The sequence below is a fragment of the Tursiops truncatus genome, chromosome 5 (genome assembly GCF_011762595.2).
Source record: "Tursiops truncatus isolate mTurTru1 chromosome 5, mTurTru1.mat.Y, whole genome shotgun sequence".
Lineage (NCBI taxonomy): Eukaryota > Metazoa > Chordata > Mammalia > Artiodactyla > Delphinidae > Tursiops > Tursiops truncatus.
Genome location: NC_047038.1, coordinates 27018035 through 27044730, shown reverse-complemented (window position 1 = coordinate 27044730; position 26696 = coordinate 27018035). Strand labels below are relative to the sequence as shown.

Genomic DNA, 26696 nt, shown 5'->3' with positions numbered 1-26696 from the left:
GAAAACTTTTTATGGAGCCTGGCGATAACTTTCTGACAGCTTACTCTCATTAGTTAAAAACAATCCCAAGACATCACTATTAATGGGACCACATTTCCTGTTTATGACTGGAAAACACGACTGCGTAGTATGAAACGATTTCACGTTCTCTACTAAGCACACACAGATTTTACACTCTTACCACATGAGTACAGCGCGATTTTTATGATTATGATTTTATGACTTTCTGAGACATTAATTCTGTCAATGAGTAGCACGTGAATATCCTCAGGCAAAGCTTGGATAACAGTACGAGACTATATCTCTGCATTAGGACCTCTGAGAAACGTACCAAACCATGGAAATATGCATTTGTTTTACTTTATTTCCTTGAAAGCAGAATCATTTATCTAGAGAAACCTTTACACTACAGAGTTCTACTCACCAAATAGACTTTTCTAGTGTATGATTTAGGGAAATGCTGCCTGACAGCATTGTCAGCTTTCTCAAGACTCCTCCGGTCTGGACCCCTGTAGCATCTCACTCTGCTTCCAGAAATATCCTTTTATGTATGTTGCATCAGTGGAGTCCGTGTTACACTCTGATTCTCAGAGAATTAAAACTGTCTCTTATTTCCACAAAGAAATATGACTGTCGCAAGTAAATCACATGAGGTTTTGAATCCTAGTTTAGACACATATATGCCTCTAAACAAACATATATCTGTTTTGTTTTTTAATCATTTAAATAAGTAAAATTAATTTTCCCTGACTGGATATGTATAAACTTAGTTGATTGATTCCATACCACTGGCCCGAATGGTTATCAGGAAATACACTAATGGAAAAATCTTGGCATGTTCCCTTTAGTCTATCATTCTGTGAATGAATAACATCTTCATAGGGCTATATGGTTGATTACTATTTGATCTTTTAGGCTATATTGCTAAATACCTTCTACGGTTGTATGTACATGTATGAATATACCTAAAGAAGACACTTACCCTGAACCCATTAGTAGCCCTAATTTGCAAAACTTAGTTACTAATCAAGACATTGTGACCACTTTAAAAATCAGATAATTGTGAGATCATTCAGTATGGCAATGAAACTCATGTTTGAAAAGAAATATTTAAAGTGTTGAAATTTCCCGTAATTATAGCAATTAGCATTGGTAAATAAATGATGAAAAATTAAGCTACAGATTTTTAATATAGGTTTCCTTTTCATAGAGTTGGTGAAGGTACTTCAAAAAATCATTTCAAATCTTTACCCTTCTCCCATGAAGTGTAGGTTAGAATGAAATCCGTGTGGTGGAGGTCCAAAGTTAAATTCTCTCAAAGGAGTTCTCTGTCTGTCCAGTACCATTTTTATAATTCTCTGCTTTCTTCCTTCTTCCTGAATGTTACCAAAATTGAAGGCTAAAAACTTTTTAATTAGGTTCTGTGCTGTCAGCAAATGCCTTGTCTCTAAGAAAAAATAAAGTTCACATTATTTTAATATAAACTATCCCAGTGTTGCAGGGGGGAATCAAATTAAATGTGTGCATGATAATGAGCCTGTTCTTTCCTCCTTCACAGAGGGCTTAATTTGTGCCAAACAAAGTTCTAAATTTAGGATACTCTCTTTCATCTTACAACACTACATGCTTTACTCTTCCATTCCGTTAAGTAATGTATTTATTTAAAATTCAATTCTAATTTAAAAAATTCAACTCTTACTGTGGTAGTGCATATATGATATGATGCATTTGAGGGAAATGATTTTCCCTCCGAAGTCTACAGTTACCTTTTAAAAAAATACTGTTGAAAACAAATGGAGTAGTTAGATGCTGATAAATTGCCATTGTCTCTGGAATATATTCAATAGATGTACCATATCCAATTGCCCTCATCTCTTCTGTGAATGGAAACATTTAACTGAGACTTATTTTCAAGCTTTTGTGAATTAAAGGAGGTTTTCACATTAACAGAGCCTAGAATATATACGTATATTTTTTCTACTTATTCATCACCTTTCCGTTGCTGAATACTTGTTTCTAGAGAGAAAACATAGCTTCTAATTTTTCTAATGTGGTTATCCATCTACCTCTAAGGCTCCTCTAACTTTGATGATCTTTGTTTTTTGGTTTTTGGTTTTTTTTGCGGTACGCGGGCCTCTCACTGTTGTGGCCTCTCCCGTTGCGGAGACGCGCAGGCTCAGCGGCCATGGCTCACGGGCCCAGCTGCTCCGCAGCATGTGGGATCTTCCCGGACCAGGGCACGAACCCGTGCCCCCTGCAGCAGCAGGTGGACTCTCAACCACTGCGCCACCAGGGAAGCCCCGATCTTTGTTATTTTTTTAATTGTTTGTTAAGTTTCTAATTGAAAGACTGATTTTCTTTACATTACTTAGCACAATTTTATATCTAAATGATTTAAATAATATACAATTCAACTAAGTGAAAACTTAATGAATTAGCCTAATTTGCCAAAGAATTTTAGATCATATGATGTCCTAAACTTCCCAAATTAATTGGTAACAGACCATTCCATTAACAGTTGTTGTGAGATATTTAGCACCTTGCATAGTTAATCATGTGATTTATTTCCCTGTCTTGGCTACCATATCTTTGATTTTCAGTCAGACTTGTTCTCCATTATTTCTGCCCTTCCCACATTTTCCTTTCCATAAACAGGCATTACTTAGGGTTGGTTCTAATTTTTATTTTCATATTCAAAACACATTTGAATACATCCTGTGTGCATTATGCTTTGTTAGGAAATGTAGATGTTTTAAAAAATAAATAGAATGGGTATTTAAAAAAATCTAATGAAGCCAGTGCATAGTACAACAAGTGATGATAATTTGCTTTAATCTTCACAGTAATAATTAATCCTTTCATTTTTCTTGTCAGTCTTAATCATTAATGTGAAAATTAGATGCACTATTTCTTGGAGTTGAATCCCAGGCTTCCAAAAGTTGATGGAAGATTTTTTCTTCTGTTTTACCAGGATGGCTTTACGCCCCTAGCGGTGGCACTCCAGCAAGGACACAACCAGGCAGTGGCCATCCTCTTGGAGAATGACACCAAAGGGAAAGTAAGGCTGCCAGCTCTGCATATTGCAGCTAGGAAAGATGACACCAAATCTGCTGCACTCCTGCTTCAGAACGATCACAACGCTGACGTACAATCCAAGGTAAAAGCTTCATACATTTGTGGAAAGGCACTCTTCGGCCACCAGATTCCTCCTGGGAGATGATAAAGAAGTAGGCCATGGTGATAAGGCAAAATTGCTTCTGGTCATCAAAAGAGAGAATTTACTTTCAGAGGTATTTCAGAAAAAAAGGGGACTGTCTGTTGAGTACAGTAAGAAAACAGAAAAAAACCTCAAGATAATTTTCTATAAAAGGTGAGGTTCAGTTTTTTAGCAATCTGCTTATTCATTCTATTTCTATTTGTGGTAAAAAAAATAATAGAAGCAGAATTAGAAAGATATAATTGTATAATGTTATAGTTGTCTTTTTTCAGTAGAATGCATTTTGGCATGCTGGAACGGTATATTCAACTGCAGAGAACAGATTGATTGTTTCCTTAATTTTGCACTGTGTAATATCTTCCCTCTTTTTCCCACACAACACCGCTTCAGATGATGGTGAATAGGACAACCGAGGTACAGTATTGCGGTTATATCAAAATATACCTTGTTTTTATTTTATTTTTTGTCCAATTAGAATAAATGCTCACTAATTTATACTAATGATTGGAATTTTCATTATTAGGAAATTAATTAATTTGGAAACTTTGCCCATAATTAAGGCAAGTGGATAGATAATTCAAAATTTTTAATATAGCATGTATTTGAAGCATTATTTAATCAGTGAAACGTTAAGTAGCTTATTAGAGTAGAGCATGAAACAAGACTCTTCTATAATATGTATTTTACTAAGTGAGCTTTATTATTAACTTTTGGCCAATAAGAGATGTGACCTCCTTTCTTAATGAGAGTTCTGCATTTAGAATTTAGTGAAGTATAATTTAAGGAGGTTTCTCTGCCACTGTTTCATCCTCTTACCTAATTGCAGTTGCCCTTCTATTCTGTCTTTATTTTTACCACACTGTATATAATCAGTAATGATATTGAGCCTATCATGAGCAAAGCATTTACTTTTATCTTGCTCTTACAATAGTTGTCATGAAATCGTCTATTTTCCACATACCTAAATAAGTCCCATCAGTTAACAAAATCAACAGGAGTATTTGGTTCAGAAGGCTCTGAGAGAGAGAGAGAGAGAGAGAGAGAGAGAGAGAGAGTGTGTGTGTGTGTGTGTGTGTGTGTGTGTGTGTGTGTGTGTGTGTGGTATAAGAGGCACTAACACAAACGTTGAAAGTATATTATAAAAATTAACCTATATTATAAAAATTAACTTTCAAAAGCAAGCGACTGCTTATGTAGGTTGATTTTCACTTTGCTGAGGGAATTCTTTAGACTAACATCTCATATGATCACTGGGTTGTGGGCCTATGGGGGTTTTGAGCATTTACACTTAGTATTTACCGAGAGCAGTGTATTTCTAAACCTAATATCTTGTTTATCGACAAATTTACCCATTGAGATGTGAATATACTTGAATTATTCATATCATTTCTTCTGTTCCATATCTGTGTGTGGAACTTAGGTCACAGATTTTTTTTTAAAAGCCCAACTGCTTGGTGAAATTGCTCAAGACTGGAATCATACAAATTGATATATCTTAATTACTGATTTTAATACCTTTCTTTTGTAGGTGATTTTTGGTAATCGTTTACATTTTTTAAAGCAGTATTGGCTCTAATCATTATGCTGAAAGTAGCTATTTGAGTAGATACAGACTGAGTTAGAAATATTTCTTCGGGGACAATAGAATAACAAAGAGGGAAAACCCCTCCATCAATAGTCCTGTAGGAGGGTGACCTGAGCCTTCCACCTCCACGTTACTCAGGGAAAAGTTCCTCTGAGGGGCTTATACCAGCCTCGTGTTGATCCAAGAGTCACAGCCTGAGGCATCATCATGGATTTTCAATGAGGCTGTGTCAGAAGATAAATTAGTTTATTTCTGCAAATAGGAAAAATAATATTATTATACTTGAATAATTTGAAAATGATTCATCAGCAGTCACTATGTTTTTCTGAAATTAAATTGTAACTTGAATAAAAGATGCATATTCAGGATATAACTGGGTGACAGGAAATATCAAGATAAAAATGAAAAACATCTAGTGAATTATTTCCTAAAATACTAAAGCTTGACATTTTATAAAATAACAGCCAAGTTGTAGACTGATTTTTTTCTTCTATATTGACATTAGTATTTGCCATCATGTAGACACAAAATAAAAATATCATGACCGCAAGAGTAGGATTTGGATTGATAGTTACTATTCTTATTTTGTCTTGATTTGCTACAGTCAGAAATTATTTGCAGCTAATTTGGCTGATAGCACAGAGGAATTTCTATTACCTAAGGTATCTGGATGCTTCTTTAGGCCATTTTAAAAATAAAGCCACCAAACTCTATATATCAAGTGAATAGAAAAATAATGGTTGTGATTTAGGTAATGTTTCTTAGAAACAGTATTATACACATCAAAGTTCATTTCAAATAAAAGAGAACAATGCAAAGTATCCTCAAAACTGCAGGATTTGATATCCAGTTTTACAGGAACAGTCTTTATTTTTCCTATAATCTTTTATTAAGCAATGAATATGATGGAGAGCAAGAATAATGCCTCTTTACATACTTTAATGAGAAAAAAGAATTAATATGCTTCTACTGTGAAAATGGCAGATTTCTAACTAAATTTTCATTAGAAAAACGAAGAAAGGAAATATGCTTTTCTTCCATTTAAGATTTTCAGACTCATTTTTAAAACATTCTGATAGTAAACTGTTCTCTAATGCTCATGTAATTGATTCAACTTGCTTATTTTATTCTACATCAATCTTATTTTATTGATAAAGTTTGGTTTAATTAACATTCAAAATTGGGTTCCACTTAATTTTTTTCTTTAATATTCATATTAATTCCAAGTATATTGTTTAATTTTTTTAACTTTTTTTTATTATAACAATATAGTCTGACTAAACATAGTTGTTAAAGAGGATAGAAATGTCAGGACAGTGTAAATGATGTAAGATGAATTGTATATGTTCTGTAAGAATTTCTCACAATATTTTCATAGTTCCAAAGATACAACATCAACCAATGCTGTTTTTCATTTTAAAAAACACCCAAACTAAAACACAAACAAATGAAAAAAAGAGAAGTTTTGAGATTTTCTCTGGAGAAAACATTTTTTATTCATAATTATATTAATTCTATGGCTGAAAAAATATGCTGTTTAATCATATCGTTTTGTTCTAAAGCTAAATCAACTCAAGAAACATGGTTTCATACAGATAACAAATCTCATAAATAAATTAATGTAATTGGAAATAATGTTGCCAAGAAATGTAGGATATTTATTTACCTGTTTATATGTTGACTTATTTACCACTAAATTTAAATAATAGCACTGAAACTTAAAAAGTCTTATAAAGCATTTATGATCTGAATTGCATTGTTCACGTATTAGATAGATGTGATTTTCTTCTCTAATCCAGTGACTGCAACATACAGAGGTGAAATGCTTTACTGACTGTCATTTTCTTTGCTTTCCCCAGAGTGGTTTCACCCCTTTGCACATCGCTGCCCACTATGGAAATGTCAATGTGGCAACTCTTCTTCTAAACCGGGGAGCTGCTGTGGACTTCACAGCCAGGGTATGGATTAAAATAGTTTCATTTTATTTTATTTTATTTGGCCATGTGGCCCAGCTTGCGGTATCTTAGTTCCCTGACCAAGGATTGAACCCGGGCCCTTGGCAGTGAAAGCGTGGAGTCCTAATCACTGCACCACCAGAGAATTTCGCATTTTACTAAAGTAAACATTAACAATGATAAAGATTTTATTTCCTTTTCCTTACCTGGATTTATCTGTGCTGGAGATATTAGATTTTCCATTTTTTTCCCTTCAAATCACAGGAAGTCGTCACAACCCAAAACGTGAAAAATAGTGTGTCAGTTCACATGCACGCAAATCATTTGCAATAAGGAAGATGTTGATTCTGACATCAGTATGAGCAGTTACATTTAAAGGTCACACCACGAATCATGAACAAGCAGCTTCAAGTTGATAAAAAATTAAACTGTTAAAACATTAAGTATAAAATGTATAACTACATTTATAGTATGTCCTAACAGTGACTATAGGGCATACAATTTGACAGGGATTTTTTTTTTTTTTTTTTTGGCTATGTTGGGTCTTTGTTGCTGCATGCGGGCTTTCTTTAGTTGCGGCGAGCAGGGGCTCCTCTTCATTGCGGTGCGCGGGCTTCTCATCACCGTGGCTTCTCGTTGCCGAGCACGGGCTCTAGGCGTGCGGGCTTCAGTAGTTGTGGCACACGGGCTCAGTAATTGTGGCTCGCGGGCTCCAGAGCGCAGGCTCAGTAGTTGCAGCGCACGGGTTTAGCTGCTCCACAGCATGTGGAATCTTCCCGGACCAGGGATTGAACCCGTGTCCCCGGCACTGGCAGGCAGATTCTTAACCACTGTGCCACCCAGGGAAGTCCCGGGATCTTTTTTTTTTTTTTTTAATAAATTGAAAATTTGCTCATATGGGGAGTCTTACTGAAATAGTAAAAGCACATTATGTTGTGTTACAGTTTTAATGGTATGCTTTCACTGGAAAGAATTCACTTACATGACAATTATAAAACTCAGTGTACTTAATATGAATCAGTAAATGCAGTACTTGAATATTTGCAAAATCATAACATACCAAAAAATCAGGTACACATCCTTGACCTAATAATGGTATATGAGAGCCAAGGAAAGAAATACATATAATTCATGTATATAGTATTTTTGTCCTTAGAAGTCTTCTTCTCTGAAACTACATTGAGTTATTCTCAAGTTTTTCATACTGAATTATTCTGAAGAAGGTGTTTTTAATCATCATTTTTACATTGGGTATTGATATGTATATGTGTACTCTATTTTTAAGCATAGTGAACTTTAGGATCCCAGAATCTTTAAGTACATAAGTGTTATAATAAGAAAGCTAGACTTTAGCCTAGGGCTCTATCTAGGTAGGATCTGAAATTTTGTTTCTATTGAGTATTATGCCAAAGTGCTCCCTTTGTCTCTTGACTGTGATGTGTACATTCAGTACATATGTTGTAGTTATTGACTAACTTAATTATGCAGTTTCATTGCATTTATCATTCTCTACAGTGCTTTGTGGTTTGTGTGCTTTTTTGTTCCTTAAAAATCAAAAGCATTGAAACCATAGAAACCTCAGATAAAATTACAAAATAGGTCACAATCTCCTTTGTGCTAATACGAAGCCATCACCATCATGCCCTGTCATACCCAACATGCTCTTGTTTGGTCTTTCCACGGTGTAGAATGGAATCACTCCTTTGCATGTGGCTTCCAAAAGGGGAAACACAAACATGGTGAAGCTCTTACTGGATCGTGGTGGTCAGATCGATGCCAAAACCAGGGTGAGTATCTCTGTTCTTTCAATTTCCTACCATTATTATTTTTTGTATTCTTTTAGTAGACACTTTAAAATACCAGTCCCTAAACACAGGCAATGTGTTTTCAAGGATATTGCTTTCTTGGATTCGATTTAAACCTCATACAGCATTTAAAGGTTGCACATCATATGTAAAGTGGAATTAATGTTTGCTCGTAAGTGCCTGGAGAAACAGAATGCTAGCCTCTCTCATTGAGACAGTTTTTCAAGTCCTTGCTTATTGATTTTCATGGAACAAAGATCAAAGATTGAACTAACTCATCTCTGATTTAGCTAGCTGTAAGTATCAAGAACCCAAACTCATTTGCATACATTAAGCTATGAGAGTGTGGTTTTTATGTAAAATATTTTAATACATGTTGAAAATCTTTTGCTTCGAACTTTTCAGCTCCTAAATCATTTTTCTTAAGTGGTTATGCTATAGGGATCTGAGCAGGAGATCTCCTATTATGCTTATGGAAAAAAAGGCATACAGTTATTATGTTGCACTTTTACTCATGTCAACTCGCTAAGAGGCAGTGCCCTTCATTCATTTCAAACTTGTTGAGTTAAATAAAATTCTGAGTTTTTACATACTCCCAACAAATAAATAATAAGATAGGCAGGACAGTACACCTGTTGAAAGTGCAGACTTTGAATGCAGATTACCTAATTTCAAAGCCTGCTTCTACTGCTTACAAGCTGAATGACACTGGCAATTTACTTGCCTTCTCTGAGCTTAGGCTATAATACTACCTACTTCATAGGGTCGTTTGAGAATCAACTCTTAGGTATTTTTTAAGTGGCGTTAAGTAAATTACTTAGCTACTCATAATTTTTTATTATGTAATGGAAATTATGCACAATTACTTGCTTAAACATTAAACTAAACTAGTCTTGTACTTTAATATTAATTCTCTGGAGTAGACTTGATTAATCATAGACTTAAGTAAAACTTTAAACATTCCTATTATATAAAATTTTGAAATATATGGTGGAAGAAGTCTGTGAAGTTAGTAGATAGAATATGTCCCTTGTGATATTTTATCTTCACTTTGTTTAATTCTGGGACTTTGCATTCTCATAGTCCAAGGAATAAGGATCTAATTTAATTCCCTTGCAAATCTTGAGGCTAACAAATATTTTGTTTAATAAACCTTATCATCTCTGAGCTTCTAGAAACTACACCAGTCCCAGACTATACATTTTGGGTTTTAATGACCTCAGGAAATGTTGCTTTCTTAATCTCATTTCTCTAAGACATTTGGTCCAGAGCACTTGTGTCATATTATCATGTGGGAGTACTGGAGTGGTTTGCTTTGTCTATCAAGATCTTTGTTGTGGTGTCCATTGTCTTTGCATCAAAATTTTATATGGTTTCTACCCTTTGATTTGATGGCATGCCTTTTCCCTTGCTATGTTGTAGGTGTGCAGAATTTGGAACAATTACATATAATGCTGCATGCTTTGCTTACTTGTTCTCTATATTTAAAGGAAAGAGTTTCTGTACCTCCTCCTTTAAGTACATTTCTAACATAATGAGTCCCTTTACACTCACCTTTCTGTTTCTCTTGAGACTCTAATAATTGAGAGTACCAGTGGAAAGACAGCACTTTGTAAATGCAAAAAACTTTTATCTTGGTCAATGTCTTAAGGATGCACATTGCTCTTATTAATGCTTTTCTGGAGTATTCATTCATTATTGAGGCAATTGATTTTGTTTTTATTGATTGTCACAATATTTGCTTTATTCTTTAAAAGATGCTCTAATTTGCATTCCCTACATACATTTGCATATACAATTTAAAAGTCTAACTCCAAATAGACATTGTTTTTTTATGAAAGAGTACTAAGAAATGGAGAGAAATGGATTCTTATGCTAGTTCTGCCATTAACTAATTGTCCTGGAGCAATTTAACAATGAAATGTAAGCCTTGGTTAATTATTCTTGAAGGGAATATTTGGACTGTATTTCATCAGGTTTAGCCTTTAGATATAGCAAATAAATGGAATTTCATTCAAGAATTTATAAAATGAAAATGGATTTTCTAATTATACATTGTACCGACATTCTGTTCATTTCTTCCTTAAACAAATAATTATTGATTTCCTACTTGGTGTTGTGAACCCTAGAGATAACAGTAGTTAACAAGACAGACTATATCCCTTTACTCAGAGATGCAAATCAACAGTACCCAAGGGATTAGGTTAGCAGTGTACTGGTAAAAATTTAATAATCAGCTCTTAAAAAAAATAAAATAAAAAGCTCTGATTTGTCACCTTTGCCTTTGATGATTTCCATGGTGTAAATACTTCCATACTTTCACCATGGCCAATTGGAGCTACCAATATGGTATCCCTGAATGCAGAATTGGGAAAAGACGTGCAAAACATTGACTCTCACTAGTGTGTGCAAACTGGTTCCAGTGTACCCTAAGGATCAGTCACAATAATGAAGGTGGGGCTGAGCTTTTCCCTGTAAGTGAAAATACTTCCTCATCTCTAAGCAGTAGGATTTTAAAAACAGTTAGGTTCTTTCAGTTTTGGCTATAACTATCAGACCTGTATCCTTCTTACCAAAAGTAAAATCAAGTAGGAGGTAAATACTGAAATGCAGTACTGTGGTCTGGAATCAGGAGGCCAATTCTGGAACTATAATATATATATATTTTTGGAACTATAATATTTGATTACTAAGGGAATATGGTTTGCTTTTTCTTTTGTCCTTTAAAAATATATTTTTAAATTAAAAAATGTTATACTTGTTTTTGACTATCTTTTTAGGTAACACAATAGTGTGTCTGTATATGGAATTTCAAATAATATTAATATTATTGTTTCATTTTCTTCACAGAGGTCTCAATTTCCCCTAGCAGTCAAATTAGTCATAAACATTCTGAATTTAGTATGTTCCATCAAAGATTTTCCCTTGGTCTTATTATTTTGTCACTTATAATGTTTTCATTATTAGGAGAAGAGCAAGATATATAAAGGCTTTGGGGTAATTAAAAAAAAAATCATAGCCGTAGTTTCTCCACCACTTTCACCAGCACTGTGTCAATCACTGAGACATTTTGCATTTCATTGGCATTCTCATCATTGACTAGAATCTAGTGTGAAACTCTGAGACATTTTCACCAGAGCCCTGGTTTTCTGGTATCTGGAAAACCTCATCTTAATGTTAAAACAGAAACGTTATAGCTAAAATGATATTATTAATTCAAGTTTTATTAAAGGCATTATTCATTTTTTATTTTTAAATTTATTTTTTATTTAAATGTGGAAATACTTCCTGTAAGGATTATGGCTAAAATATTGAAATACATATTTCAATGAAAACAATAAAAGTATACAAAAAACATTAAAGGATGATGAATGAAAAACAATACATCAGAAAAAGGGATCACCCTTGCTATTTGTTATTAGGAGTAATAATTAAAATAATAACAATAGTGGCTACCAATTGTCATATGCCCACTATGTTCTGGGCACCCTGCTAAGTACTATACAAATACCATCTTAATTCATCTTCCTAACAACTTACAAAGTATTATTATTTTCTTGTTGAGAAAATATAGAGGTCTCCATTTGAGAATGAGACTACCAAGGGGAAAAATGAGTTCCAGAGGAGTTATATAACTTAACCTAGGACACACAGCTTAGTAATTAGCAGAGCCTATATTAGTACACAGAATTCAGGATACATTGCTGGAAGAATAATGTAAGCTGAGAGGGAAGAGAGGAAAAGATAAGGAAAGAAATGGTCATAAGAAGCTAACGCTGTGGGTTACCAGCTAGATGAATGGTGTCCCTTTAAGAATTACTGACATCACCATGTGATTTGAACTGATTCCAGCGAAGAAAGAGAACACAGGGAAGGGGACTCTGGAGGGGAGGAAAATGTAAACTTCAAACACAGTCTTAAGAATTTAAAAAAAGAAAAAAAAAAAGATAATGAACAGATCATAGTCTCTAAGAGTAAAAACTAAATTAAAAGAATAAGTTTAAAAGTTCTTGAATACAAAACCTTTTGATAAAGATTTTATGGGGGACAATAATGAGACACTGCACTTTGTAGAAAATATCCAAAATCTACCCAGATTGAGCATGTTGGGCAACTTGAATTTGATATAACTCACATATCCTTTTTAAGAGCAGATAAACTGCATCACTAAACTGTAAGATTTAGACCCAATTACTTAATCCTTACTGTTACTTGATGTTCTTGCGGGTTTATTAAGTGTTCTCCATATTTTCCTATTGTTGTTCTGAGAGCATTTTAGAGGTTTCAACGTGATTACCCAATGAATATTTCATGTAATCCATAGAAAGCAATACCTTTTTAAAAATGATGTAAGGCAGCATCCCCTCATTTTTCAAACAATGCTGTAAATTAAACAGGGTAAGAAAAAGCATCCTCATTTGAAATATCGTGAAGCTGAGCCTCAGAGAGCTTCACCCATGACGGGCTGATCTGAGACTCACACCCAGAGCTCTGTGATTCCAGGGCCTACCCGCTGGACCGTGCACATCATGCTTTCATTTACTGTGTTGGATTTCTCAAACTCTAGATCTCAATGAAGCTCCCACCAAGAATATGTTTGAGAAATCAAGCTGTATCTAACTGCTATTTCACTTATATAGCAACCAATGCTCTGTGTTTCCACCATAGGGCACTGAGGACAAGATACAAAAGCATCATCATTTTAATCACTTTGCCCCCACAGTTTGTCTCTTAAGCTCCTTTTGGCAAACTTTAAAATAACTTGGCATTCCAATACTTTTTTCTCAAGAGACAGTCTTTTCATGCTAATTCCCAGGTAACCAAAACTGCAAGGTCTGTTTAGTATCTCAATACTGGCTAAATAGGTTTAACAAAGCAAGGAATAATTATCATCAAGGTCCTAGACAAAAACAGATGACACACTCAAATTTGATGATTTGAATAGAGATTATTAAAGGGCTTCTTTATACCATTGTGGCTGGACTATGAATAAGAGAAATAAAACCCAAAAGACAGAGGGTATTTGGAGATTGCTCTAGAATCAGAAACTACCTGTGAGGTTATCAGGGTCAGAAAGTTTTATAAATAGCGTAACATACAGTTGGGCCTCTCCCGTTGCAGAGCACAGGCTCCGGACGCACAGGCCCAGCGGCCATGGCTCACGGGCCCAGTCGCTCCGCCGCATGTGGGATCTTCCCTGACCGGGACACGAACCCGTGTCCCCTGCATTGGCAGGCGGACTCTCAACCACTGTGCCACCAGGGAAGCCCTAAATTTAATTTTTGAAAAATAATTATGTATTTTGTAAAATGATGAAAAATCTGAGTGGAAACCTTTAGAAGAATGTGAAAAAATAACCCTTCCCTTTTACGAGCCTCAGGGAGCATTTTAGGAGAATTTATGAAAATAATGACAATTCAAGAGAGAAGACAGACAAATTAGATTAAGAAGAAATTTTAGGAGTTGTGTTAGGACAACCAGAAGGAAAATAGTATAACAGTATAATCTCTGGGTGTGGCTCCAGGCAGGTAGGGCTTTCAAGTTCAACAAATGCAACACCCTCTGCTTTTCCATCTTCCTAAATATGCAAACACATGACCAGCCACAGTGTTTTTTACATTAAACCTCCACACATGGGATTTCTCTTGCTCTCTCCCTCTTTCTGTTTTGTCTCTGTCTTTCTCATTCTCTTTCTCTCTGCCGAGATCTCTGTCTTGTTTTCTCTCTTACTGTTCTTTATTATTTAACTGATAGCAATTCTATTACTGATCTACTGAGTCACTAGGGCTGAGTTTTGGAAACCCTCTCTTCAAGGTGGCAGTAGATACAATCTTGTTTTTTTAAAAAAAGTGAACTGAGGCCTATCTTTCATTCTTTTGGCAGGATGGCTTGACGCCCCTTCATTGCGCTGCAAGAAGTGGACATGACCAAGTGGTGGAGCTTCTGCTGGAGCGGGGGGCTCCCTTGCTGGCAAGGACGAAGGTGAGTCATTATGAGGAAGATGGGATCCAACAAACTCTTTAAGACATTTTTTTGATAATCTCTATTCTTCTTGAAATCAAAGCATCAGCCAAGCGTATTCTAGTTGCTCAATATTTGTGTTCAAGGAATGAGTAATAGATATCAAACCTTTTAAACTATTTAAAAGAAAAAATGCATTAAGATGTATTAAATGTATAACTTCAAGTTCTTTCTATATTTTTACCTGCTATTCTCTCTGCAGATGGAAATGTAAATATTAGTCTATTATACGTGAATGAGAATATTATATATAAGTGAGAAATTTCTTACATTTTATTAGTCTACATTTTTATGATTCTCTGAGATGACTATAAAATATATATAAAAACTGTCTTTTATAAAACTGTCTTTTAAAGAAGCACAAGTAGCAATACAAGATAAGTCTTTTGGCTCTCCAATCTTTAGACAATATCTAGTAAAATAGACAATATCTAGTAAAAAGAATTACTCACTGGTGGTGTTGTTTGATTATAATTGGGATTAATAGGTGATGTGGAAAGCATGAGTTAGGATAGGCCAGCTACAAAGAACCAATAAAAAAGCATACTGTTCTCTATGGCACAGTACATCTAGGATTTTTTGTCTCATTTCATCAACATGCCCAACCATGGGGAAAACTCTTATCCATATAAATAGAAACCAAGTGATGAGCTGATTTGTTGGAGGTTTTCTTTGGGTTACCAGAAAATATCATGAGACGAAATTTGAAGATAATCACACAGAGTTATTTAATGGGACATGTAACAACCCTCGGATCCTTAAATACAACAAAAATTTAGACAAGGGACATGTCTTAATATTTTCCCCCTATTTCATCTCCCCCATCCCCTGAACATGATTCATATCAACTGATGCTGTTACTAGGGTAAGGTGAGAAAAATAAGGCAGCAAACACAGCAAATATTTTTTAATTTATATTATATCTTAATTGAATATTTAGTTGATATAATTTGGAGCAAAACTGGCCCACACATTCAAAATTTGTATAGAATGCACTCAGTCTTTAGAGATGTGCCACGCAGATCATGAAAGGGTGGCTTCAAATCAGAAATATATGAAGATGAGAAGTAAATCATCTGCGTTATTTTTATTCTTATACCTATACTGAGAATGTTGTAGAGATCTGTCTTTAAAATGTAACATTTTGGGCTGGGTCATGCAAAGATAATTATGGAAAGTTTCCTTGAGGAAACGGATTGAAATTTAAATGGAAATAACAAAATTTCAGACTAGTCATGTTATAACCAATAAAAGGCTTATCTCAAATTGAGGGTAGGTAGATATACTGTTGCACAAACCATAAAATAATCTCACCTACAGAATCTGCCAGTAATTGTCATATCACTAATGAAGACCATGGGTTACCGAGATGGAACATTTTTAATGGCCTTCTTGTAAAATCAAATATCATTCATATATAAGGATACAGCATAAAGCATCTGTGGCTGCATAATCTGCGACTGTCCTACACTGTTGAAATCACCTTCCTGGTTGAGAATGTTGGGCCTTTGGCCTATTCTGGCTTCTTTATCCAGACAATTTCTGCTTCTTTGAATATGATGACTGCCAAACTAAATCCTTGGTCAACAGTTATTTTCTAGTGACTGTATTTGCATTGATTAGTAAGAAAGGACAATAGTCCCCTTCTTTTAATGGGCAAATGTTTTCTAATTTCGCTTTTTCCTATAGGCTTGTTTATTAAATTTTTAAAAATGAGAGTCTCACCTAGACTAATAATTATCAGTGAACTACTTGGCTGTCTTGTATCCCTGCTGTTGACCTTCTCTGAGGATTAAGTCTAAAGCTGTTTTTGGCAGTATCAATGATGATAAATTTAGATTATCCTCAAAATTTTAAAGTTGGGAGGTCATTGACACATGGTCCATATTTGCCTTATACTTTTCTAGCTCTTATCTGACTGCTTTCTCCAAATCCAATTTACGCATCATGACAGAAAAAAGAAGTTGCAGAATTTCCGAGCAGTGTGGATCTAAGAGATGATCAAAGTCTCCTTCTCTCCCTGACCCACCCACTTGCTCCTCCTGCATCCACTTTCCCCTCCATTGAGAAGTAAAGAAATTCATGCAGAGAGATGAATTGAATGTAGATTTCTATGTATGGAATTGGATACAGATAATTTAAGCCTCAGCTATTACTTGTTTTTGTACAGCTAATATTGCCCTGATAATTGTGGGCCAGCTGAATTGCTACACGTACTATATATTCATTCATGAAAGACCTATTAATTTTTGCCTAAGGATATCACAGTTATGAAATTAAACATTCTCTTATCTTTCCTCTCTGCCAAACATAATCTGCTGTATGTTTAGGTGTCGAGTGGAAATTATTTTTCTCTGCTACCAATGGTTCCAGAGATCAAGAATTGTTTGTCGTGTTTCAGAATCTGAAAGTAATGACTAAAATGTGGCCTTGGTTTGGTTTGGTTTTGATGCGCAGAATGGGCTGTCTCCGCTTCACATGGCTGCCCAAGGAGACCACGTGGAATGTGTGAAGCACCTGCTCCAGCACAAGGCGCCTGTTGATGACGTCACCCTGGACTACCTGACGGCCCTCCACGTTGCCGCACACTGTGGTCACTACCGTGTAACCAAACTCCTTCTGGACAAGAGAGCCAATCCAAACGCCAGAGCCCTGGTAAACCTAGCCCAGTCCACATTAACTGAATACAGATCGACATAAGCAAACCCGCATTGATTGACCAATGGTTGTAGGCACAGCAGTGCATGGTTATAGATGTGTAGTTAATTCTAAATTTGTCACCTCCCACAAGCTGCCTGCCTACTTCATGCCTTCACAGTTTGCTATTAAATGATGGCAAGGATAGATTTAAGAGAACACCAAGGTAACATTTCCATAATTAGCAACTCATAGATAGGTATGAAACCTCTGGAGTGATAGCATTTTTAAATGGAAAATAGAAGTTGAAAAATAGCAATTATCAAGTAAGTTCTAGACACCTCTATATAGAGTCAGAATAAAATTGTAAAAAAGTTGAACTTTATTAATTTCTTTTTGACAAAGAAAGTTTTAAAGTGGCGAATAGATTTTACTATGTAAGATAATGTAAAATGTAAGCCTGTGAAGAATTCACTTGGAGATATTCCTTATTGACCTGATTACTCAGCCACAGGCTAATGGAAGAGTAATGCTTAGGGTCTTCTTGCTTCAGGAAGCATTTTATATAAACTATTTCAGGAATTGCTCAGGAGAAATCTGCAAGAGGCTGTCCCTAGAGCAGCTTCTGTTTCTCCCAAGTTCTAATATTGAATAAATCTTCTTGCTTCACTTATATTTTAACCATAATCATTGGAAGTATTAGATATGTACTAATTTATGCCTCTTGTTTCTTAATTCTCCAACTAAAAGCAAACCCTTTTTTCTATTTGTTAAATGGTTTATGTAAGTTAAATTAGTCTTTAGACAATCAATATTAAGAGAATGTCATTAGAATTAGCAAATATTAATCTTATTTTTATTAGAAATTTTCCATTGGAATCAATTTATTTATTATTGCCTGGGAAGCAACTATACTTTTAGGTTTATGTGCAATTATGTAAGGATATTTATTTTCTTATAAGGAGGAAAGTACTCATTTTCATTTGGATAGTGGTCAATAAGCATGTAAAATATCACATTCTAATCACTGCAGATCTTTTAAGTGCTGCACATACATGTAGTTATTTATATCTGGCTTATTACATAGCTCATAAATGGGAAATTACTTAACAAATATTGTGAACAATAATGTCATTAGGTTAAAGAAAATCATATGCTTTCCTGAGAACTACTAGTGTAGAAAAATATTGACTGATGAACAGTCCCTATTGGGACATGCAAAATTGTTAACTAGCAGAATAGATACGATTCTATATAGAGACATCATTGTTCAGATAAAAATGTAATACTTAAATATAACACATAAGGATTAAGCATGGAGCTAGTTAACAAATTTTTATGTAGTTTCCCCTAATTGCTGCACATTAGCCCAGTATGGAAAGTTAGAAAATACCTTAAAGACTTCTCCACATTCCTTTGCTTCTAAGAGATACCTTCTTCCAGTTATTCCAAAAATTCTTCATACTTATTTTGAAAATATTTGGGAACTTAATAATCATTTCTTTTTGAAACAAAATGTATGTGATTGACATAAGTTATAAAAAATATATTAAAATATAAGAAATATAACTTCTGGGTATTAAATATTATCAACATAAATAATGATTTCCACTAACATGCAACAACTCCTCATAAAAACTTTTTAATATAAACATTATAACTTCTGGATATAAAAAAATTATCAACACAAATAACGATTTCTGTTAATTTGTAACACCTATTCCCTAAAGAAAATAGTAGCTAGGCTGAAACATTTATTATAGTCATGTTCTTAGATTTTTGAAGTAAAACAGGTGATGATTTTTCCCTTTAAGAAATAGCTCGTCATCAGAAAAACACATGCTTATCTTTGATGCATCTTTAAGCCATTCCATAATCTGACCAATCAGTATGCTTTAAAACATTTTAGAACTTGTAAAGTATAATTGCCTCAGTTTTTTCCTTCTTGGAAGAGTAGGCCCATGTAATTTTCTTCCTTTTTGTTTTCTCTGTAACCACACGAACAATGCCATACCTGCCCACCACATATAAACCAAGTTCAGAGCCTCCAGGAATACACCACCACTTTCTCTCTAAATCCAACACCTACAGCACTTGAAGAAATGGTCGCACTACATGAATGAGGATGTAACATTACTGCCTGCAATGTGCCAGCATGGAGTTGTGTGAGAATCATTTCTGCATGTTTTCAACTAACTTGATTGTCTTTTGCACAGAATGGTTTTACTCCACTGCACATTGCCTGCAAGAAAAACCGCATCAAAGTCATGGAACTGCTGGTGAAATATGGGGCTTCAATCCAAGCTATAACAGAGGTAGAAAAATGTTTCAGCTTGTCACGAAACATTCCTTCTCTTACTCCTTCTTCCCCTTCCTTCTGCCCATCTTCTGTCCTCTTCGCTCAAGTATTATTTATCTGAAGAAGCCCCAAAGCCCCCACCGGTGCAGAGGAGTAAAACTGCTGTCGCTTTGTTTCGCAGTCTGGCCTCACACCAATACATGTGGCTGCCTTCATGGGCCACTTGAACATTGTCCTACTTCTGCTGCAGAATGGAGCCTCTCCAGATGTCACTAACATTGTGAGTATGGCTTGGGTCAGAATAACCACAGGGAGAAAGAGAGGAAGCGTGTGGGTGTGTAGGGATGTTTGTGTGTGTGTGTGTGTGTGTGTGTGTGTGTGTGTGTGATCAAAGCTCAGTGGCTGAGCTTTGAGAAGAGCCCCCGTGATAACGTATTATTGAAATAATTGCTAGAAGGTCGCTGAAAGGAACCTCCATAGGGTAAGAAATGTTTTACAAAGTAATAAAATGGAAGCTGTGGAATAAGACTGTGTCAGCTTCCTGGTGCAGATAAATTGAACATGCATCTTAAATACACTTATAAAACAAAATACATTTTAAAAGCTCCTCTGAACGTGAAGGAATGATTGATTGGAAGAAAATATTCAGGACTCACTCTACTTGCTTGAGTGAATCATATTCCAGGAAATTTTGGTTAAAATATTAAGTCAGTACCATAATCAATTCTATCAAATGATTAACCAGAGATAGACCAATATTAGAAGATTTTTTACTTAATATCAAATTCTCCCTCCCTCCTTCAGTTACATGGATTTTCCATTTTCTAACCTTACTTTGATTTTTCCTTTTGATTTGGTTGGCTGAATTAGTTATAACTTGCAACTTTTTCATGTATCCTGAAATCCATGTTGGTCTTCAGACAACTTTTGTTCTGACAATAAATGCTGGATATTCCAGAATTCTTCTACCTAATATAAATTAGGATTTTTACTTCCCATTTCTTTATATTTCTCTCATTTTCTTGGAGTCAGCCCAGTTAAACTTTGATCATTGAATACAGATTTTCTCCTGAGCAAGAGAACTTGCTCTGTACAAAATACTGTCATGTATTTGAAGCTCACCAGGACCCACTGGAATATTGAGATTTTTTAAAAAGTATTCAACAGAAATAACTCCCCAAATAAATCTTAGTGCTTATTATTAAAATGAATCATATTTTCAAAAGCAATTGGTTTACTATTGTTGCTAATTTTTGGTATTCCATTCCTTTTGAGTTGTGAAATGGAATGTTCAATTTTACTTTTTATTCATATTCCCTTTCATTTTCTCATTTCCTTGTATTTTATACACTGTTTCTGTGCTGAAGTTTCTGATGCATGGACAAAATCCATGTGAAATAAATTTATTTGATTTTAAATATGTGTTAATACCTCTCTTCATATTATTCACCATTGGAGTATAAAACCATCAAAGAATTGAAATATAGTCTGTATTTATACACCCCCCTAATTACAGCTTACTGATCCTAAAGTAATAATATATGCTAATTTTAAATTTCTCCACTAAGGATAAGAGTAATTTCACAACATGCCAATTTGAGTTTAATTTATGGTCACTTCTTAGAACTTTAAAAGAAATCAATAGCATCCTTTTTCTGTTCAGAGATGACCACCTCCCTTTTTAAAATTGAGACCTACACAAACCAGTACCTTTAAAAAGAAGTTCTCTGAGTACTTTCCCACTGTACTGTATTTTCCTTCTTTGCATTAAAATGCCTACAGGATCTCAGGAGCAATGGTAATACTATGTAAAATTATATTATCATAGTAACATAGACAAGTATATTCTACGCAATGCTTGATTGAAATCCCCCATGTTAATCGTTCTGAGGGGAGATTTTTGCAAAATCATCAAAGAAAAGCCACATGAAATGATTGTATGATATTGCGGCACTCTTAATTTGCTTCTTAACTGACCAATTCCAAATTATTTGATGGTTATGTATTTGCTCCATATTGATATACTCCACTCCGCAAAAAAAACGAAAACAAAACCAAAAAACTATATGGGCTACATATAGATTTTCAAATAAAAAACACATTTTTATTTGTTAAACAAAATATCAATTAAAACAATAAAAATGTTGACATATTTAGGTTCTTGAATACTCCCAAATTTGGCAATTGCTATATTAAACTTTAAATTCCACCTGTTGGTCATTATAAAGTTCTTCATTTTGTTTTATCTTCTCATTCGTCCATTACATACTCTTTCTCTTCAGCCTTCTCAAAACAAATACTTGAGAGCCACCTGCCAATGTAATCCTCTTCTCAAATGTGTTTCCTAGTTGCTTTTTGTTTGTTCATTTTAATTTTTGTATGATGTGTCCTTCAGAGAGCAGATACCATGTACATAGGGTTACCAGATAAGATACAGGACTCCTGGTTAAATTTGAATTTCAGATAAACACCAAATAATTGTTTTTAGTATAAGTATGTACCATGCAATAGTTGAGACACACTTATACTAAAATAATTATTCTTTGTTGGTCTGGAATTCAGATTTAACCGGACATCCTGTATTTTGATATGCTAAATCTGGCAACCCTACATTTAGAGGAATTTAACTTTCTCTAGCAGTGGGATGCCTGTGAACTGGTGTATTCTCAGAACGTGAGGATATAGCTGCTGCATCCAAAACTCTTTGCAGGTTGATTAAGAAACGGTGTGAACACTGACTGCCTGCTTGCTGTGTCAGAGTTGGTCATTTCCTGACCCCAAAGTACCCTACCCTTGAAGCCTTTGTGTGTTGCCTGAAATCATGTTGCATTTTTGAATGCAGTGCTGTCTGTTGTGCTTTGATGCTTTACAATTGATGCAGCCAAAGTGGAAGTCGATGTAGCTGTCAGCAGAGTCAGTTTTAACAACTGGGGGAGGGGCATGAAATGTAGTACCTGCTTTGGACATGAGCGTACCCATTCTCCTGCCAGTCTTGTTTTTGTCTCAAAATTCACTCCAAGTGTGAACTGTACCAATAACTCAATCATGTGCAGATATTATTACCGCAAATCTCCCTTTCCAGAAGGCTCACAAATGCACTTGAAAACCTAGAAAGCCAGTTGTAATACATCCATAATCCAAAGTATTCATTGACAACTCTGGGAGTAGAAAACCCAGCACTTTTGGAGCTGTCCACAATGCAAAGTGGGGGGACAATCGAGTTTTTCTCTTCTTACAGCAAATCAACGGATTCATGACTAAGTTCACACTTCATATTATGTTTAAGAATTTCCCCTAATCCTTAAAGTTAATGAGCTTAAGATAAGGAAAACAGGGCATTGAATAAGATGAGGTGCCCAGTAACTAAGAAATGGAACCTACTGATTAAAACATATATACCCTCTTTCATTTTCTTATTTATACTTATGTATAAACAAGGGTAACATAATATAAAAGGGTAAAGGCAATTTACATAAAGGTCAATTACCCAAAAATCATTAAATAAGAATTAAACAACACCATTGTTTTAAAGTAGAGAGACCATTTGCATATATATATATATGTATATATAATGTTTTCTTTGTATATAATGTTTAATACTTTAGATTAGGTTTTATATCTAACTTGTCAATTTCAAATGTGTAAACATCATAAAAACAACTTATTTTAAGCATAAATAAAGGTACTAGAAATACTAAGACTAGTATTTGAAACCTTTTAGATTTTGAAAACCCCTCATTGATAAAGTTTGGCTTGTAAGCATATAAATTCATCATTGAGTAGGTACTCCTGAGGCCTCTTTGACTTAACTTCTTATAAGGAAACTCATTTTTTGTCTTCATTCTACTAAAATTAGTAAAATTGTTGTACTATTATAAGACTTAGAAATGGAATAAAGATTTGAGGGTTTTTTTTTTAGAGGCAGGTTTTAAGTGATATAGAAAAGTTAGAAATCATGGCTGTCTGAAGAGGAAAAATCTTGCCGTACATCCAAAGTCTGAAAAGTACTGCTGTTCCAGTCATGTTATTTTATGTAATAACATACTCCAAATACATTTACTCTATGAAAGTCAAAAGATGACATCAGAAAATAAGGCCATTAGAGGATAAATGAATTATCAACAAAAAGAAGATTAGCATAGACATCCAGTTTAATGCTCTCAAATTCAAATCATTGGAATTGAATTTCTCATAACTTCATAAGGAATGGGTCTCTGAATACTAGCAAAAAATGAACTCTGAGCTAAGTATCAAACTAAAGTTTGTCTTAAATCTGAGTTTAAGGGTTTGTTGTGCAAGTAATCAGAAGAAATTATTCACTGGAATTTGTCAGACGTTATCCAGTTACCTCAACCAACGTTGAAATCAGTTTAGTTTATTTGGACTAGTTTACCTGGTTGAAATCAACCTTATTTTCTAGTATAGTTGTGGTGACTAAAATAACTTTTATTCCAATATTTTATTCTTTTATAACTGTAAAATTGTTTTGAAAGAATGAATCCCTTTCTTTAGAACTACATGTGGTTTTAAAATATGCAGATTGAAAAAAAAAACCCTTCTCTTAGAGGCAGTAATCAACAGGCTTCCCAATGAGAAAATTCTCTGATGTCTAACCATCATCCTTCATGCTGCAGGTTAAGCTACCTTTTTCTGATAAGTGTGTCTTCCTTGATGCAGCATGAAGCTACTTGAGGAGACACCTGAAGCTCAGTGCTGCCCACCTCAACTGATGGCACTGTTAACATTGCTTTACTCATCTCTCAGTATTTCTCTCGAGTAACTGTCTGTAATTCAATACGCTCATCAATAACAAGCAGAGGACCTCCTGGGCAAATCAGATTCCTCGTATGAACAGTCTTTATCTAGTCTCATAACACAAAGATAAAGCCAAAGTAAAAAAAATAGCTTATTTCAGAAGTAAATTTTGAATTCTGGAAAGAAATGACATGTATGGTAACAGATGATGTGATTTTTTTGCACTGTGTTGACTAGATCAGCAGCATCTAGAGTTTCTCATAAAAACGGGATAGAGCTGTAATCACATATTTAAGTGTGACAGATTTTAGATTTGAAGGATGAAAGGTAACTTCATACCACCAAAAGCAATTTAGGTTATGCCACGTTGACTGTGAAGTTAAACCTCAGGGTATCCTGAATGTTTGGGTAAGTTCACTGGTTTGTCATGAGTGAAAAAAAAATTAAACGCTTGTCTTATCCTTTTGAAGATGGAGAAGATACTGTTTTTCCAGACTAAACAATTATGAAATAATTATACCTTTTCATAGATTTCTGAAACTTTTGGATATAATGCTATCTTTCACAAAAAGGCACATTTTTATTCTATGCCATGCAGAGCAGTGGGTTTACTTATGATTGAATGATCTTTGTTTCCTGGCAGCGTGGGGAGACTGCACTGCACATGGCAGCCCGGGCGGGGCAGGTGGAAGTGGTCCGATGCCTCCTGAGAAATGGTGCCCTTGTCGATGCCAGAGCCAGGGTAGGTGCTGGTGCTTGCGGTTTTCTTCTGTTACGTGCATGAGTTCTATCCTTAAGAGATGCCGCTATTCATCTCTTGATGTGGAAATGCCAAGGACTGTAAGTGAAAACATCAATTCAGTGACAGTTTTTCAGGCAAAAGTGAAATGGTACGGTAAATATACACAATGGAAAATGCACTTCAATTTCAGAAACACTAACATTTGAAAAAATAATACAATTTAATATCTAAGAAATTTGGCATTGACTAACATTTTAATAAATTTTTTTTACCTTTGAAAGCCCTTCCACATATATCTTCATTTTCATGAATTTTAACATTTTAACCTATATTATATAGATACTATATATATTAAAATTTATTTCTTACCACCAAAGCCAATCAAATTTCCATAGACATTCCTTACTAGTAACTTAAAGACAAACCATATTCAAAGTTTTAATGTTTCCCTTCATCTGTTTTACTTTCCTCATTTCTATAATGAGTTCTACTTTTCTTCTTACTTTGATTTTCCATATTTAGGCATTCTACCCTTCCACTATTCCAAAATAAATGAATTTTGGCCCGGGAGATTGGATTCTCCTATTTCTGATTCCCACAACTTGACTTATTTTCTTCTTCTTTTTAAAAAATGTCCCTTCCCAGTTGCTTTTTTCACCTTCTTCCTTTACACTGAATATTTTATCAATATCTTCTGTTTCCTTTTCCACGCTGTTTCATTAACTTTCGCACTAGCACCTTTGGGATTCTCATGGAATATTTAAACACTTTCGCTTCTTTTTCAATATTTGATATATCTAAGCTAGAACTCACTTCACCTTGAATCCTACCGTAGTGAGTCCATTTTCAAAACAGTATTGTATTGGAATGAAAACATCCAGCTGGAAACATACAAATTGTCATTTCAGACAAGTCATTTCACTTCTGGGTCTTTATTATTAAAATATAAGGGTTGGACTTAGAAACCTTGAAACTCCTTTCCAGACTTCTTAACATTCTCTGACTCTATGAATTTTATAGCATTTAGTTCCACAGACCTTCATGCAGAATCCAGTGATACGTGGGCCGCCTTCATTACTCTAGTAGTTTTGATTTTTTTCTGCCTTTCTCTCCGTTGTACAAGTAGTGTAATTTATGTTCTTTGGTACATATCATTGGCCTTCCAGACTTCTTAACATTCTCTGACTCTGAATTTTATAGCATTTTTTTCCACAGACCTTCATGCAGAATCCAGTGATACGTGGGCCGCCTTCATTACTCTAGTAGTTTTGATTTTTTTCTGCCTTTCTATCCATTGTACAAGTAGTGTAATTTATGTTCTTTGGTACTCATCATTGGCATTTTATGCTCTTATATATTGAATGCTTTTGTTATTCAAACTCTCTTCTTCCCTGCCTTGGCATTTTTCTTGTTTCCCTTCCCCACCCCCTTAAAGACTATTTTTTAAAAGCAGTTTTAGTTCCACAGCACAATTGAGAGGAAGGTGCAGAGGCTTCCCATAGGCCCCCTGACCCCATAGTCTTCCCAGTTATGAGCATTCCCCACCAGAGTGGTACATTGGTTGTGAGTGACGAACCTACATTGATACATCATTATTCCCCCAAGCACCTAGTTTACGTTAGGATTCACGCTAGATGTTGTACATTCTATGGGTTTGGACAAACATATAATAACATGTAT

General features: G+C 34.8%; 1 protein-coding gene across 18 annotated transcripts in view; it reads left to right on the top strand.

Annotated features, from left to right (window-relative positions):
• ANK2 (ankyrin 2) overlaps positions 1-26696 on the top strand; it is a 689834-nt gene that overhangs the window by 538674 nt on the left and 124464 nt on the right. For 10 of the 18 annotated variants that reach the window (XM_033856740.2, XM_073804951.1, XM_033856741.2 and 7 more), the window contains exons 6-13: positions 2972-3157; positions 6662-6760; positions 8446-8544; positions 14446-14544; positions 17041-17238; positions 19437-19535; positions 19701-19799; positions 24918-25016. In XM_033856740.2, coding sequence (XP_033712631.1) covers positions 2972-3157; positions 6662-6760; positions 8446-8544; positions 14446-14544; positions 17041-17238; positions 19437-19535; positions 19701-19799; positions 24918-25016 — 978 coding nt within the window. Of the gene's footprint in view, positions 1-2971; positions 3158-3607; positions 3632-6661; positions 6761-8445; positions 8545-14445; positions 14545-17040; positions 17239-19436; positions 19536-19700; positions 19800-24917; positions 25017-26696 lie in introns of all 18 variants that reach the window. The other 8 variants (XM_073804958.1, XM_073804947.1, XM_073804945.1 and 5 more) reach the window with 1 other exon arrangement.